This window comes from Leucoraja erinacea, chromosome 13 (genome assembly GCF_028641065.1).
Source record: "Leucoraja erinacea ecotype New England chromosome 13, Leri_hhj_1, whole genome shotgun sequence".
NCBI classification, from domain to species: domain Eukaryota; kingdom Metazoa; phylum Chordata; class Chondrichthyes; order Rajiformes; family Rajidae; genus Leucoraja; species Leucoraja erinaceus.
Genome location: NC_073389.1, coordinates 51,748,188 through 51,764,088, shown reverse-complemented (window position 1 = coordinate 51,764,088; position 15,901 = coordinate 51,748,188). Strand labels below are relative to the sequence as shown.

At 50.5% G+C, this 15,901-nt stretch overlaps 1 protein-coding gene across 1 annotated transcript in view; it reads right to left on the bottom strand.

Moving 5' to 3' along the window:
- Window positions 1-15,901, bottom strand: part of jam2a (junctional adhesion molecule 2a) — a 43,986-nt gene that overhangs the window by 16,698 nt on the left and 11,387 nt on the right. Inside the window, 1 exon segment of the mRNA XM_055645235.1 lies at window positions 2,523-2,588. Coding sequence (XP_055501210.1) covers window positions 2,523-2,588 — 66 coding nt within the window.

Genomic DNA, 15,901 nt, shown 5'->3' with positions numbered 1-15,901 from the left:
CTCCTTTTCCTTAAGCTGTGATCCCTTGTCCTGGACTTCCCCAACATCGGGAACAATCTTCCTGCATCTAGCCTGTCCAACCCCTTAAGAATTTTGTAAGTTTCTATAAAATCCCCTCTCAATCTCCTAAATTCTAGAGAGTATAAACCAAGTCTATCCAGTCTTTCTTCATAAGACAGTCCTGACATTCCAGGAATCAGTCTGGTGAACCTTCTCTGCACTCCCTCTATGGCAATAATGTCCTTCCTCAGATTTGGAGACCAAAACTGCACGCAATACTCCAGGTGTGGTCTCACCAAGACCCTATACAACTGCAGTAGAACCTCCCTGCTCCTATACTCAATTTTGGTTGCCTGGTTTAGTTGCCTGATGACAGCTGGGAGGAAAATGTCCCTGTGCCTTTTCAGACTTCTGCATCTTTGCCCGATGGGAGAGGGGAGAAGAGGGAGTGGCCAGGGTGCGACTGGTCCTTGATGATGCTGCTGGCCTTGCCGAGGCAGCGTGAGGTGTAGATGCAGTCAATGGAAGGGAGGTTGGTTTGTGCGATGGTCTGGGCTGCGTCCACAATCCTCTGTAAGTTCCTGCGGTCTCGGATGGAGCTGTTCCCAAACCGTGCTGCGGTGCATCCCGATAAAAACGCTTTCTATGAGAGGAGCATAGATGTACGTGGAGGGCTGAGAAGAAATCTTCACTGGTGGAGCTGGGTGGCTGAGGGGGAACGTTTAGGGGCCTGCAACTTCTGCTTTGAAGACGAAATGGAGCCACAATTGTCCAGGAAGCTCGAGAAAGATGGTAACCTAGGAGACCGTGAGCTGTGCGCCAGGAATTGATATTCAGTTGGATGTAGAACAGTACATCACAGGAACAGGCCCTTCAGCCCACCCTATATCTGTGCCAAAACCTGGTGCCAAGTCAAACTACAGTTCACCAGTTTTAGTTTATTGTCACGTGTACCCAGATACAGCAGAAAGGCTTTTGTTGCGTGCTAACCAGTCAGCGGGGAGACAATACATGATTACAATCGAGCCGTCCACAGCGTACAGATACATGATTAGATAATAACGTTTAGTGCACGGTAAGTCCGATCAAAGACAGTCCGAGTGTTTGAGAAGGAACTGCAGATGCTGGAAAATCGAAGGTAGACATAAAATGCTGGGGAAACTCAGCGGGTGAGGCAGCATCTATGGAGCGAAGGAAATAGGCGACGTTTCGGGTCGAGACCCTTCCTCAGACTGTCCGAAGGGTCACAAATGAGGTAGATGGGAGATCAGGACTGCTCTCTAGTTGGTGGTAGGGTGGTTCAGTTGCCCGATAAGAAGCTGGGAAGAAACTGTCCCTGAATCTGGAGGTGTGCAGTAAATCCCGTCTGCCTGCATATGATCCAGTCACTCCCACCTTCCAGCTACGCCCTCTAGTCTTTGACCTTTCCAATATCTACATTTCCTTCCCTCAAGGGCATGAGAGAAACAGATGGGATTTTAAACATTTTAAATGTCACGTTAGATATTGTTTAGTTTCGTTCAGAGATACAACATGGAAACAGGCCCCAACCGAGCCGGCACCGACCAGCGATCTCACGTCCACTGGCTCCGTCCTGCACACCGGGGACAATTTACAGAAGCCAATTAACCTGCAAACCTGCACGTCTTTTGAGTGCGGGAGGAAACCGGAACTCCCGGAGAAAACCCACGCGGGTCACGGAGAGAAGGCACGAACTACGTACAGACGGCACCCGTGGTCGGGATCGAGGGGGTGTCAGAGGGGGGAGGGGGTGGGGTCATGAGGGGGGAGGGGGGGTCAGAGGGGGGAGGGGGGCTCAGAGAGGGAGGGGGTGGGGTCAGAGGGGAGGGGGTGGGGTCAGAGGGGAGGGGGTGGGGGTCAGGGGGTCAGGGGGAGGGGGGTCAGAGGGGAGGGGGTGGGGTCAGAGGGGAGGGGGGTGGGGTCAGGGGAGGGGGTGGGGTCAGAGGGGAGGGGGTGGGGTCAGAGGGGAGGGGGTGGGGTCAGAGGTGAGGGGGTGGGGTCAGAGGTGAAGGGGGGGGGGTCGGGAGGGGTTAGGTCAGAGGGGAGGGGTGGGGTCAGAGGGGGGGGGGGGGTGGGGTCAGAAGGGGAGGGGGGGGGGGGGTCAGAGGGGGGGCGGGGGGGGGGCAAAGGGCGAGGGGGGGGCGGGGGGGAGGGGGGGGGGGGGTCAGAGGGGGGGGGGGTGGGGTCAGGGGAGGGGAGGGGGTGGGGTCAGAGGGGAGGGGGGGGGGTCAGAGGTGAGGGGGTGGGGTCAGAGGTGAAGGGGGGGGGGGTCGGGAGGGGGGTGGATCAGAGGGGAGGGGGTGGGGGGTCAGAGGGGAGGGGGTGGGGTCAGAGAGGGGAGGGGTGGGGTCAGAGGAGGGAGGGGGGGGGGGAGGGGGGAGGGGGAGGGGGGTCAGAAGGGGGGGGGTGGGGTCAGAGAGGGGGGGGTGGGGTCAGAGGGGAGGGGGTGGGGTCAGAGGGGGATGCGGGGAGAGGTCACACAGAGGACCAACGGCACTTACTATCAAATTCGTTGACTTCCACGTCCTTATCTGAAGATATGATCGTCACCCCGCTGGCTCGATGGACTAAAAACAAACAAAAAGGAAAAGGTAATTCAGTGAGAAATGTAGGAAGGAGATGTGGAGGAATTTCTCCACCCAGAGGGGGGTGAATCTGTGGGATTCATTGCCACAGGCGGCTGTGGCAGCCAAGTCAATGGGCATTTAAGAGATTGATAGATTCTTGATTAGTCTGGGCGTCAGGGATTATGGGGAGAAGGCAGGAGAATTGGGGTTACGAGGGAAAGATCAGCCATGATTGAATGGCGGAGAAGATGATGGGCCGAATGGCTTACAAAGAGTCATAGAGTGTTACAGCGTGGAAAGAGGCCCTTCAGCCCAACTTGCTCACACCGGCCAACATGCCCCAGCTACACTAGTCCCATCTGCCTGCCTTTGGCCCATATCCCTCTAAACCTGTCCTATCCATGTACCTGTCTAAATGTTTCTTAAACGTTGGGATAGTCCCAGCCTCATCTACCTCCTCTGGCAGCTCATTCCGTACACCCACCACCCGAGATGTGAAAATGTTACCCCTCGGATTTCCATTAAATCTCCCCCCCCTAACCTTAAACCTGAAGCATGTCCATATTCTTCACACATGCTGCATGAGCCGCTGAGTTACTTCAGCACTTAGCGTCTTTTTTAATACATTTAAAACACATTTGGATGGGTAGCTTTAGAGGTATATCAGGCAAACATGGGTGAATATGTTAGCTTTCATAGCAAAAGGATTTGAGTATAGGAGCAGGGAGGTTCTACTGCAGTTGTACAGGGTCTTGGTGAGACCACACCTGGAGTATTGCGTACAGTTTTGGTCTCCTAATCTGAGGAAGGACATTATTGCCATAGAAAAAGTGCAGAGAAGGTTCACCAGACAGATTCCTGGGATGTCAGGACTGTCTTATGAAGAAAGACTGGATAGACTTGGTTTATACTCTCTAGAATTTAGGAGATTGAGAGGGGAATTTATAGAAACTTACAAAATTCTTAAGGGGTTGGACAGGCTAGATGCAGGAAGATTGTCCCCGATGTTGGGGAAGTCCAGGACAAGGAGTCACAGCTTAAGGATAATGGGGAAATTCTTTAAAACCGAGATGAGAAGAACTTTTTTCACACAGAGAGTGGTGAATCTCTGGAACTCTCTGCCACAGAGGGTAGTCGAGGCCAGTTCATTGGCTATATTTAAGAGGGAGCTAGATGTGGCCCTTGTGGTTAAGGGGATCAGAGGGTATGGAGAGAAGGCAGGTACGGGATACTGAGTTGGATGATCAGCCATGATCATATTGAATGGCGGTGCAGGCTCGAAGGGCCGAATGGCCTACTCCTGCACCTAATTTCTATGTTTCTATGTTTCTATGAATAGGATTAGTTCAGACAGAGAGGAACATAAGATTATTAAGGGTTTGGACACGCGAGAGGCAGGAAACATGTTCCCAATGTTGGGGGAGATCCAGAACCAGGGGCCACAGTTTAAGGATAAGGGGTAAGCCATTTATGGAGACGAGGAAACACTTCTTCACACAGAGAGTTGTAAATCTGGGGAATTCTCTGCCTCAGAGGGCGGTGGAGGCCAGTTCTCTGAATACTTCAAAGAGAGAGCTAGATAGGGCTCTTAAAGATAGCGGAGTTAGGGGATATGGGGAGAAGGCAGGAGCGGGGTACTGATTGGGGATGATCAGCCATGATCACATTGAATTGCGGTGCTGGCTTGAAGGTCCGAATGGCCTACTCCTGCACCTATTGTTTATTGTCTATGGTCTATAGATTGGGTAGACACACAGAGTCTCTTGCCCAGAGTAGGTGAATCGAGGACCAGAGGACTTAGGTTCAAGGTGAAGGGGGAAAGATTGACTAGGAATCTGCGGGGTAACATTTTCACACAGAGGATGGTGGGTGTATGGAACAAGCTGCCAGAGGAGGTAGTTGAGGCTGGGACTATCCCAACGTTTAAGAAACAGTTAGACAGGTACATGGATAGGACAGGTTTGGAAGGATATGGACCAAGCGCAGGAAGGTGTGACAAGTTGGGCCGAAGGGCCTGTTTCCGTGCTACATGACAATGACTAAGACATCTTGGTCGGCATGGAGTGGTTGGGCTGAAGGGCCTTGCTCCTGCCTCTGTTCCTCATGTTTACTTCCTCATTGCTTCCAAAGCAAGCGCTGTCTGCGGAGGGCGCTCAGCATCGCCAAGGACTGCTCTCACCCCAACCATGGACTGTTTACCCTCCTACCATCCGGGAGGCGCTACAGGTCTCTCCGTTGCCGAACCAGCAGGTCGAGGAACAGCTTCCTTCCAGCGGCTGTCACTCTACTCAACAACGTACCTCGGTGACTGCCAATCACCACCCCCCCCCGGACACTTATTATTATTTATTCAAATCGTTTGCTATGTCGCTCTTCAAGGGAGATGCTAAATGCATTTCGTTGTCTCCGTACTGTACACTGACAATGACAATTAAAATTGAATCTGAATCTGAATCTTACAGCAAAACCACACAAATTGCAATGTGATGATGTTCTGATAATCCAAGATAATTCAGAGTGTTCTATTTGAAGAATAAACAAAAGCCAGGGCACTGGGGAACAAGCTTCTGAATCTCTTCCAACTAATACCAGCGCTCAGAGAGTTGGACTCCCATCCAAGAGGCCGTTTGTGGGCGGCACAGCGGTAGAGTTGCTGCCTCACAGCGCCAGAGACCCGGGTTCCATCCCGACTACAGGTGCCGTCTGCACGGAGTTTGCTCGTTCTCCCCGTGACCCGTGTGGGTTTTCTCCGGGTGCTCCGGGATCCTCCCACACTCCAAAGACCCACAGGTTTGTAGGTTGATAGGCCTGGCATAAATGTAAATTGTCTAGAGACTAGTGTTAGCGTACGATGATCGCTGGTCGATGCGGACTCGGTGGGCCAAAGGGCCTGTTTCCGCGCTGTATCTCTAAACTAATCTGACACCAGCCCAGATAGATTTGGACTTGCATCATAAAGACCATTCCTTTCTCATTTCAACAAGCGTTAGACTTTACTTTAAACTTTCGATAGCAGACACAAAATGCGGGTCAGGCAGCACCTCAGGAGAAAAGGAATCGGTGACGTGACCCTTCCACAGTCTAGACCTTCAACACCACCCATTCCTTCTCTCCCAGAGATTCTGCCGGACCTAACCCGCTGAGTTACTTCTGCTTTTTGTGTCTATCTTCGGTGTAAACCGACACCTGCAGTTCCTACCTACACATTTAAGCTTTAGCCATTCAGCGCGGAAACTGGCTCAGACAGCCCACCGAGTCAGTGCCGACCAGCGATCACCCCGTACACACACACACCATCCTACACACACGCACAATAGGGACAATTTACGATTTTACCAAAGCCAATTGATTTACAAACCTGAACATCTTTGGAGTGTTGGGGGAAACCAGAGCACCCGGAGTAAACCCACGCAGGTCACAGGGAGAACGTACAAACGCCGTACGGATAGCAGGATCGTCAGGATCGAACCCGGGTCTCTAGTGCTGTAAAAGGTCTGTCCCACTGTACGAGGTAATTCAAGAGTTCTCCCGAGTTCTCCCCTGATTCGAGCTCGTGTAATATGTCCGTGGCGGGTACGTAGGAGCTCGTGGATGTCATGTAGCGGCTCGTACGAGCAAAAAGTAAAAACATTTTCATCACAAGTATTTTTTTTACTCGTGGACATTTTTCACAGTGTTGAAAAAACGTCACGAGTTTACCGGATTTCCCGAGTACCTACCGCTACTCGTACGAGCCGCTACGTGGCATTGAAGAGCTTCTAAATACCCGTTACAGACATTACACAAGCTCAAATCAGGGGAGAACTCGGGAGAACTCTTGAATTACCTCGTACAGTGGGACAGGCCCTTTGGGCAGCAACTCTACCGCTGCGCCACCGTGCCGCCCATGATGCTCTGAGCTCTGTACTGACGTCACAGCCAAGAATCCTCTTTCTTTGAATCACTATAAGCCAAGTAACTAATCAGCCTCAATAATGCATCCTTTGGCATTGAGAACACAGCAACACAAGAGCAGAGATAGATAGATTCTTGATCAGTACGGGTGTCAGGGGTTATGGGGAGAAGGCAGGAGAATGGGGTTAGGAGGGAGAGATAGATTAGTTTAGAGCTACAGTGCGGAAACAGGCCCTTCGGCCCACCGGGTCCGTGCCGACCAGCGATCCCCACACATTAACACTATCCTACACGCACTAAGGACAATTTTTACATTTACCAAGCCAATTAGCCTACAAACCTGTACGCCTTCGGAGTGTGGGAGGAAACCGGTGATCTCAGAGAAAACCCACGCAGATCACGGGGAGGACGTACAAACTCCGTACAGACAGCGCCCGTAGTTGGGATCGAACCTGGGTTTCTGGCGCTGTATTCGCTGTAAGGCAGCAACTCTACCGCTGCGCCACCGTGACCGCCTGGAGATCCGCCATGATCTAATGGCGGAGTTGTCTCGATGGGCCGAATGGCCTAATTCCGCCCCTATCACTTATGGCCTTATGAGCAGGGGTAGACAACTCAGCTCCTCCATTCAACGTGACAGCGACCTTCATCGGTCAGGGTATGGAGCAGAGATGTATTAAAAACTGCAGATGCTGGTTTATACCAAAGACAGACACAAAGTGCTGGAGTAACTTAGTGGGTCAGGCAGCATATCTGGGGAAAAAGGATGGGTGACGTTGTGGGTCGGGACCCTTCTTCAAGTTGAGATGATATAAACAGGGGCCATGGGGAGTGTAGAGAGAGGGATGGAACTGTGGCCCAGGGGAGAGTAGAACTGGGGACCAGAGAGTGTAGAGAGAGGGGAAAGGGCCCAGGGGAGTGTAGAGAGGGGATGTGTAGGAAGGACCTGCTATTACTAATTGTCATTGTCAACTTCCCCTCAACTAACAATGAACCGCTCCACGTTCCCTTCATCATCATCGTCCCCTTTGACCTGTCATTTTCACACCTTACCCTTCCACATCTCTGTGTCTCCCTTCCCTCAGTCTGAAGAAGGGTCTCGACCCACAAGTCCACAGGTTATAGTAGTAGAATTAGGCCGAAACATCACACCTACTCCTGCTCTCTAGAGATGCTGCCTGGTCCCGCTGAGTTACTCCAGCATTCCGTGTCTCTCCTCGTGGAGAGAGGGGAGAGACCTGTTCTGAGGAGTGCAGGATCCAGCAATGTTCGGCATTCTCTGACAAGTGTGGATTGCCCTTGCACGCTCTCGCTCTCACACACCCATTCACACACACACACACACACACACTCTCTCTCACTCACCCATTCTCACACATACCCACACAATCTCTCTTTGACTTTCACACAGATCCACTCTCACAAACACACACTCACACATATACACACACACACCCTCTCACATTCTCACTTTAACACACTTTCTCTCACACACACACACCCTTGCACCATTTGCACAGATGTTAAAGGAGGTCTTAACAAATTCACACCCACATGTACAACTCTTTGATTGTGCACCTTTCAAAGTTAGCAGCAATCCCTGGGAAAGACGAAAGGTAGACACAAAAAGCTGGAGGAACTCAGCGGGGACAGGCAGCAGCATCCCTGGAGAGAAGGACTGGGTGACGTTTCGGGTCGAGACCCTTCTTTCAGACCCATTGTTACGGCAGGAAGTTCTCCGTCCACTTCCTGTGGCGGGCTCAGGGAGATGTAGACGGCTCAGAGTCCCCGTCCCCAGCCCGGCACCGGGGAATGAACCACAATGGTGGACACGGAGAGACAGAGCGCGAGCTGACAGCTGGGGGAAAGAGTTATGTGTCACACACTCGTACACACACACTCACACTCTCTCTCTCAAACACACACACACACTCGCACGCACTCTCGCACACACACTCACACACACACACACACTCACACACAGTCACACGCACACACACACACTCCACACACTCACACACACTCACACACACACACACTCTCACACACACACAGTCACACACACACACACACACACACACACACACACACACACACACACACACTCTCTCTCACACACACACTCACACACACACACACACACACACACACACTCTCTCACACACACACACACACACACACACACACACTCACACACACACACACACACACTCTCTCACACACACACACACACACACACACACACACTCACACACCCCACACACCCACACTCTCACACACACTCGCATTCACACGCGCTCACACACGCGCTCTCACACACACTCTCTCACACACACACTCTCACACACACACTCTCACACACACACTCTCACACACACACTCTCACACACACACACAGGCACTCTCCCTCACACACACACTCTGTCTCTCACACACACAAAGTAGGGTTGTGCATTTCTCGTAGCGTTCAGTCACCCTGGAGCTTGTTATATTATTCAGCAAGCAGCACTTCTTCACGCGACCTCATTAAAGCAGCCAACATAATCAAAGCCTCAGGTAGACAAAAAATGCTGGAGAAACTCAGTGGGTGAGGCAGCATTTCTGGAGAGAAAGAATGGGCGACGTTTTGGGTCTCTACCCGAAACGTCACCGATTCCTACTCCCCAGAGATGCTGCCTGAGTTACTCCAGCACGTTCTGCACTTTAGTGTATTAACCAGCATTTGCAGTTATTTGTTTCTACCTTTGCTCTCAGCAACGTATCTCATCAGTTCCAGAGACAAAGTCCAATATCCTTCTGCAGTTGTACAGAGCCCTAGTGAGACCACACCTGGAGTATTGCGTGCAGTTTTGGTCAGTTTAAAATTTGAGGAAGGACATTCTTGCTATTGAGGGAGTGCAGCGTAGGTTCACAAGGTTAATTCCTGGGATGGCGGGACTCATATGTTGATAGAATGGAGTGGCTGGGCTTGTAGACTCTGGAGATTAGAAGGATGAGAGGGCATCTTAGTGAAACATATAAGATTGTTAAGGGTTTGGACATGCTAGAGGCAGGAAACATGTTCCTGATGTTGGGGGAGTCCAGAACCAGGGGCCACAGTTTAAGAATAAGGGGTAAGCCGTTTAGAACGGAGACGAGGAAACACTTTTTCTCACAGAGTTGTGAGTCTGTGGAATTCTCTGCCTCAGAGGGCGGTGGAGGTGGGTTCTCTGGATACGTTCAAGAGAGAGCTAGATAGGGCTCTTAAAGATAGTGGAGTCAGGGGATATGGGGAGAAGGCAGAAGATTGTGGATGATCATTGATGATATCACATTGAATGGCGGTGCTGGCTCGAAGGGCCGTATGGCCTACTCCTGAACCTATTGTCCAATGTCCGCAATGGGTAGAGGTCTTCTTCTTCTTGTGTATGGCGTGCACAGCCTACAGTTGTAGGACAACTTGTTCTATTTGATCTTATTTGATCTTACATGCCGGGTTGATTGCATTCGTTGAAACAGGGCGGACCAAGTGAAGGTTGCAATCTCCCACCCCAGGGGTAGAGGTTAGAGGTGAATTGGACAGTACCCTGGCTGATGGGTGGAAATCCTGGGGGGGGGGGGGGGGGGGGGGGGTCCTGTCATCCCCCATGTTTTGAGAGGTGGGGGACAAATCCCCTCATGTTGTGTGTCTTGGGCACGACAGCCAGTCCCGTCGGTTTGCTTGTCCCAGGTCTGGCTGTAGTTCCCAGGTGGCCTGCGTGCCCCCGTACGAGCTTCAGTTCCCCAGGTCGCGAAAACAAATTGAAAAAAAAATACGCCTGCGGGCCGGATGGTTTTGTGTTAAGGGCCGGATCCGGCCCGCGGGCCGTAGGTTGCCGGCCCCTGTCCTAGATGTTAGGCCTCATTGTGTCCCCCCCATATTTTAAAAGCGATTTCCGCCCCTGCTGCCCTGGCTTACGGATGGAGTGGTCGTCTATGCCTGATAACAGAGGGGAAGAAGCTGTTCCTGAGTCTGGTGGCTTCAAGCTTCTGTACCTTCTGGCGGATGGCAGCGGGGAGAAGGAGGAATGACCGTGGGCAGGGGAAGGATCAGTGCAAAGTCACTCTCCCTGGAAAAGGCATCCCAGACATTCACACCAAGGGGGAACTGTGCTGGAGTGCGCCACATTCCCGACTGTCTACCGGAAGGCAAGTGCCGCAAACACTCGGCAGCTGAGCAGAATTCCACAGGGATTTATTCTCTTGCTTTTAGACTTTAACAGACACAGCGGGGAAACAGGTCGGCACTGACCAGTGATCACCCTGCTCACCGACACTATCCTAGGGACAATTTATGATTTTATATCGAAGCCAATTAACCTGCAAACCCGCACGTGGGAGGAAACCGGAGCACCCGGAGAAAACCCACGCAGGTCACGGGGAGAACGTACAAACTCCGTACAGACAGCTCCCGTAGTCAAGATCGAACCCGGGTCTCTAGCGCTGTGAGGCAGCAACTCTACCGCTGCGCCACCGTGCTGCCCCGGTTGGTACGGAAAAAAAAGACCAGGTGAATTCTCCTGAAGCCCCAAAATCCAATGGTTTCGTTATCCCATTGACTTCAATTGGATCCAGGCACAATAGACAATAGACAATAGACAATAGGTGCAGGAGTAGGCCATTTGGCCCTTCGAGTCAGCACCACCATTCACTGTGATCATGGCTGATCAACCCCTTTCCTGCCTTCTCCCCATATCCCCTGACTCCGCTATCTTTAAGAGCCCTATCTAGCTCTCTCTTGAAATTTTTCCAGAGAACCTGCCTCCACCGCCCTCTGAGGCAGAGAATACCACAGACTCACAACTCACTGTGAGAAAAAAAAAATGTTCCCTCGTCTCTGTTCTAAATGGCTTACCCCTTATTCTTAAACTGTGGACCCAGGTTCTGGACTCCCCCAACGTCGGGAACATGTTTCCTGTCTCTAGCGTGTCCAAACACTTAATAATCTTATATGTTTCAATAAGATGCCCTCTCATCCTTCCGAGCCCAGCAGCTCCATTCTCTCAGCATCTGACAGTCCCGCCATCCCGGGAATTAACCTTGTAAACCTACGCTGCTCTCCCTCAATAGCAAGAATGTCCTTCCTCAAATTAGGGGACCAAAACTGCACACAATAATCCAGGTGTGGTCTCACTATGGCCCTGTACAACGACCACGTAACATAATGCCAGATAGACACAAAATGCTGGAGTAACTCAGCGGGACAGGCAGTATCTCTGGATAGAAGGAATGGGTGACATTTTGGGTCGAGACCCTTCTTTAGACTGACATTATGTCAGAACGAGCTACGTTCAAACATACTTTCAGCATTTAGATTATTTTATGAATTCAACCATCACCAAAGAGCTGTCAAATTTAAGTGTGCTTTATAAGTTAAATTATCATGGAATTTCTTCAATGTCCAGTGTGCATATTGTTTTGTTGATTAAAAAAAGTCACAAAGATCTGGGGTAACTCAGCAGGTCAGGCAGCATCTCTAGAGAACATGGATAGGTGACATTTTGGGTTGGGTCTGAAGCAGGGCCCCAACCCGAAACGTCACCTATCCATGTTCTCCAGAGATGCTGCCAGACCCGCTGAGTTACTCCAGCACTTTGTGTCTTTTTTTTTTGTAAACCTGCATCTGCTGAACCATTCTAACACAAACCAGAGAGCGGCCCTGAGCTACCTTCTTCCTTATTGGAGACCCTCGGATTATCTTCAATCAGACTTCATCTTGCACATTAAATGTTGCTCCCTTTACCCTGTATCTGTACACAGGAAGTGGAGAAGCTTGTGTGGTCCTGAGATCGATGCAGTCTGGAGCTGTGCTCCTGGTGGGGCCACCCACGGCGGTAAGGTCGAGGGGGAGGAGGTCTCTGACAAAGAGCAATCCAACCAAGACCTCAACGGTGGAACAGGCGGAGGACGATGGCTGACCTTAGTGGAGCTAACGTCACAACGGCTGGGAAGGCGGATGAAGGCTGCGGCAGAAAAGGGTCTCCGGTCGTCTTGGACTCCACGCCACTGGATCCCGACACAGATCTGTCAAGGACCGTGGGGTGGCTGTCTGTGCGCCAGTCTCCCCACGTTAAACAAAGTCACGCACAGGTGTCCTCCATATAGGGACTAGCGCCCTGGAGACACCCGTGGTCAGCCACGACCGAAGGGGGCATAAGAAGAAGAGGAAGGAACTGCGGTTGCTGGTTGATACCGAACGGACACAAGAAGCTGGAGTAACTCAGCGGGTCAGGTAGCATCTCTGGAGAAAAGGAATGGGTGACGTTTCAGGTCGAGACCCTTCTTCAGACTGAGAGTCAGGGGAGAACTACAGGCATCGTAAGACGCAGTGCAGATCTCTCGTCAGAGAGAGGAGAACATAGAAACATAGACAATAGGTGCAGGAGTAGAGGCCATTCGGCCCTTCGAGCCTGCACCGCCATTCAATATGATCATGGCTGATCATCCAACTCAGTATCCTGTACCAGCCTTCTCTCCATACCCCCTGATCCCTTTAGCCACAAGGGCCACATCTAACTCCCTCTTAAATATAGCCAATGAACTGGCCTCAACTACCTTCTGTGGCAGAGAATTCCACAGATTCACCACTCTCTGTGTGAATTTTTTTTTTCTCATCTCGGTCCTAAAAGATTTCCCTCTTATCCTTAAACTGTGACCCCTTGTTCTGGACTTCCCCAACATCGGGAACAATCTTCCTGCATCTAGCCTGTCCAACTCCTTAAGAATTTTGTAAGTTTCTATGAGATCCCCCCTCAATCTTCTAAATTCTAGCGAGTACAAGCCGAGTCTATCCAGTCTTTCTTCATATGCAAGTCCTGACATCCCAGGAATCAGTCTGGTGAACCTTCTCTGTACTCCCTCTATGGCAAGAATGTCCTTCCTCGGATTGGGAGACCAAAACCGTACGCAATACAGTCTCCAAAGTAGACATACTTTGTGGAGATTTCGCAGTGGAGCAGACAAAATGTGTGGGAAGGAACTGCAGATGCTAGTTTACATCACAGATAGTCTTTCCACTGACTGGATGGCACACGACAAAAAAAGATTTCCACTTTACCTAGATTTTCAAGTGACAATAAATTAAAATAAAAACTGAAAAAAACCCCCTCTATTGTTTTGAGTGAGTGGTTTTCAAAGTATGGATATGGTGGTAATGTGAATTAGGAAGAGGGGAAGTAAACAGGATATCCCGGAATAGAAGATGTGGGAAACAGATAATTAAAATTCTGCAAGTCATTCCAATTTAGTTGAAGTTCCTAACGCAATGTTTCCTAAACGCTGAGCTTTAATTTAGTTTGGAGATACAGTACGTAAACAGGCCCTTCGGCCCACCGAGTCCACACTGACCAGCGATCCCCGCACATTAACACTATCCTACACACACCAGAGACCATTTTTTTTTACATTCACCAAGCCAATTAAACTACAAACCTCAGTCTGAAGATGGGTTTCGGCCCGAAACGTCGCCTATTTCCTTCGCTCCATAGATGCTGCTGTACCTGCTGAGTTTCTCCAGCAATTTTGTGTACCTTCGATCTTCCAGCATCTGCAGTTCCTTCTTGAACAAACTACAAACCTGAACGTCTTTGGAGTGTGGGAGGAAACTGAAGATCTCGGAGAAAACTCACACAGGTCACGGGGAGAACGTACAGTCAACATGATCGAACCCGGGTCTCCGCCGCTGCCTGTGCTCGAAGGGCCGAATGGCCTACGCCTGCACCTATTGTCTATTGCTGTAAGGAAGGAACTCTACCGTTAGGCCGCCCATTTTAGAAAACATAGAGAATAGGTGCAGGAGGATGCCATTCGGCCCTTCGAGCCAGCACAGCCATTCATTGTGATCATGGCTGATCGTCCCCAATCAATAACCTGTGCCTGCCTTCTCCCCATATCCATCGATTCCACTAGCCCCTAGAGCTATAGAAAAATGTATTTCAAACAATCCAAATTATCTGAAGCTAGACTTAAAATGCTGGTGTAACTCAGCGGGACAGGCAACATCTCTGGAGAGAAGAAATGGGCAACGTTTCGGGTCGAGACCCTTCTCTGGACTGAGGGAGACACAGAGATGTGGAAGGGTGAGGTGTGACAACAAGAGATCAAAGGGGATCACACGCCTCAGCACTGGTGAGTAAGGCAAGGCAGCGCCTTTACCACCTCAGGCAATTGAGGAAATTCAGAGTGTCTCCGAGGATCCTACAGTGCTTCTACGCAGCGGCGGTGGAAAGCATCTTGTCCGGGAACATTACCATCTGGTTCGGGAATTGCTCTGCCAAGGACAAGAAGGCTCTGCAGAGAGTAGTGCGTTCAGCCGAACGCACTATGGGAACTTCACTCACCCCCCTGCAGGAACTATACAACAGGAGGTGCAACTCCAGAGCAAACAAAATCATGGGAGACCCCTTCCACCCCTGCAACGGACTGTTCCAGCTGCTACGGTCAGGCAAACGCCTCCGTTGCCATGCAGTGAGAACGGAGAGGTTGAGAAGGAGTTTCTTCCCAGAGGCAATTCGGACTGTAAACGCCTTTCTCACCAGGGACTAACTCTACAGAACGTTTTTCCTTCTATTATTTATTATGTAAAAGAATATGTGTGTTATGATTGTGTTTATAATTTGTTTGGTTGTTTTGTTGTTTGTCTTTTGCACAAAAGTCCGCGAGCATTGCCACTTTCATTTCACTGCACATCTCGTATGTGTATGTGACAAATAAACTTGACTTGACTTGACAAGGAGAATGTAGAACTGTTCATTGTTAGCTGAGCAGAAGGTGACAACGAGGCATACAATGTAAAATTTAATCCGGAGGACAGTCAAAGAAATCGGAGAACTAGGATGGGGGAGGGGATGGAGAGCAAGGGAAAGCAAGGGTTTACTTGAAGTTAGAGATGTCAATATTCGTACCACTGGGTTGTAAGCTGCCCAAGCGGAATATTAAAGATAGACACAAAATGCTGGAGTACCTCAGCGGCACAGGCAACATCACGTTTTGGGTCGCGCTCCTTCTTCAGACTGAGCTCAGTTTCAGGCCCAGTCTGAAGGAGGGTCTCGACCCGAAACGTCGCCCATTCATTCTCTCCAGAGACGCTGCCTGTCCTGCTGAGTTACTCCAGCATTTTGTGTCTATCTTCAGTGTAAACCAGCGTCTGCAGTTCCTTCCCACACAAGCGAGATACGAGGTGGCCAAGCAAAAATATCTGAAGTTGCCAACTAATGGAAACAAATGTATTCCAGAGAGAGTTAGATTTGGCTCTTAGGACTAACGGAATCAACGGATGTGGGGAGAAAGCAGGAACGGGGTTAGTGATTGTGGATGATCAGCCATGATCATATTAATTGGCGGTGCTGGCTCGAAAGGGCCGAATGGCCTACTCCTGCACCTATTTTCTGTGCTTCTGTGAA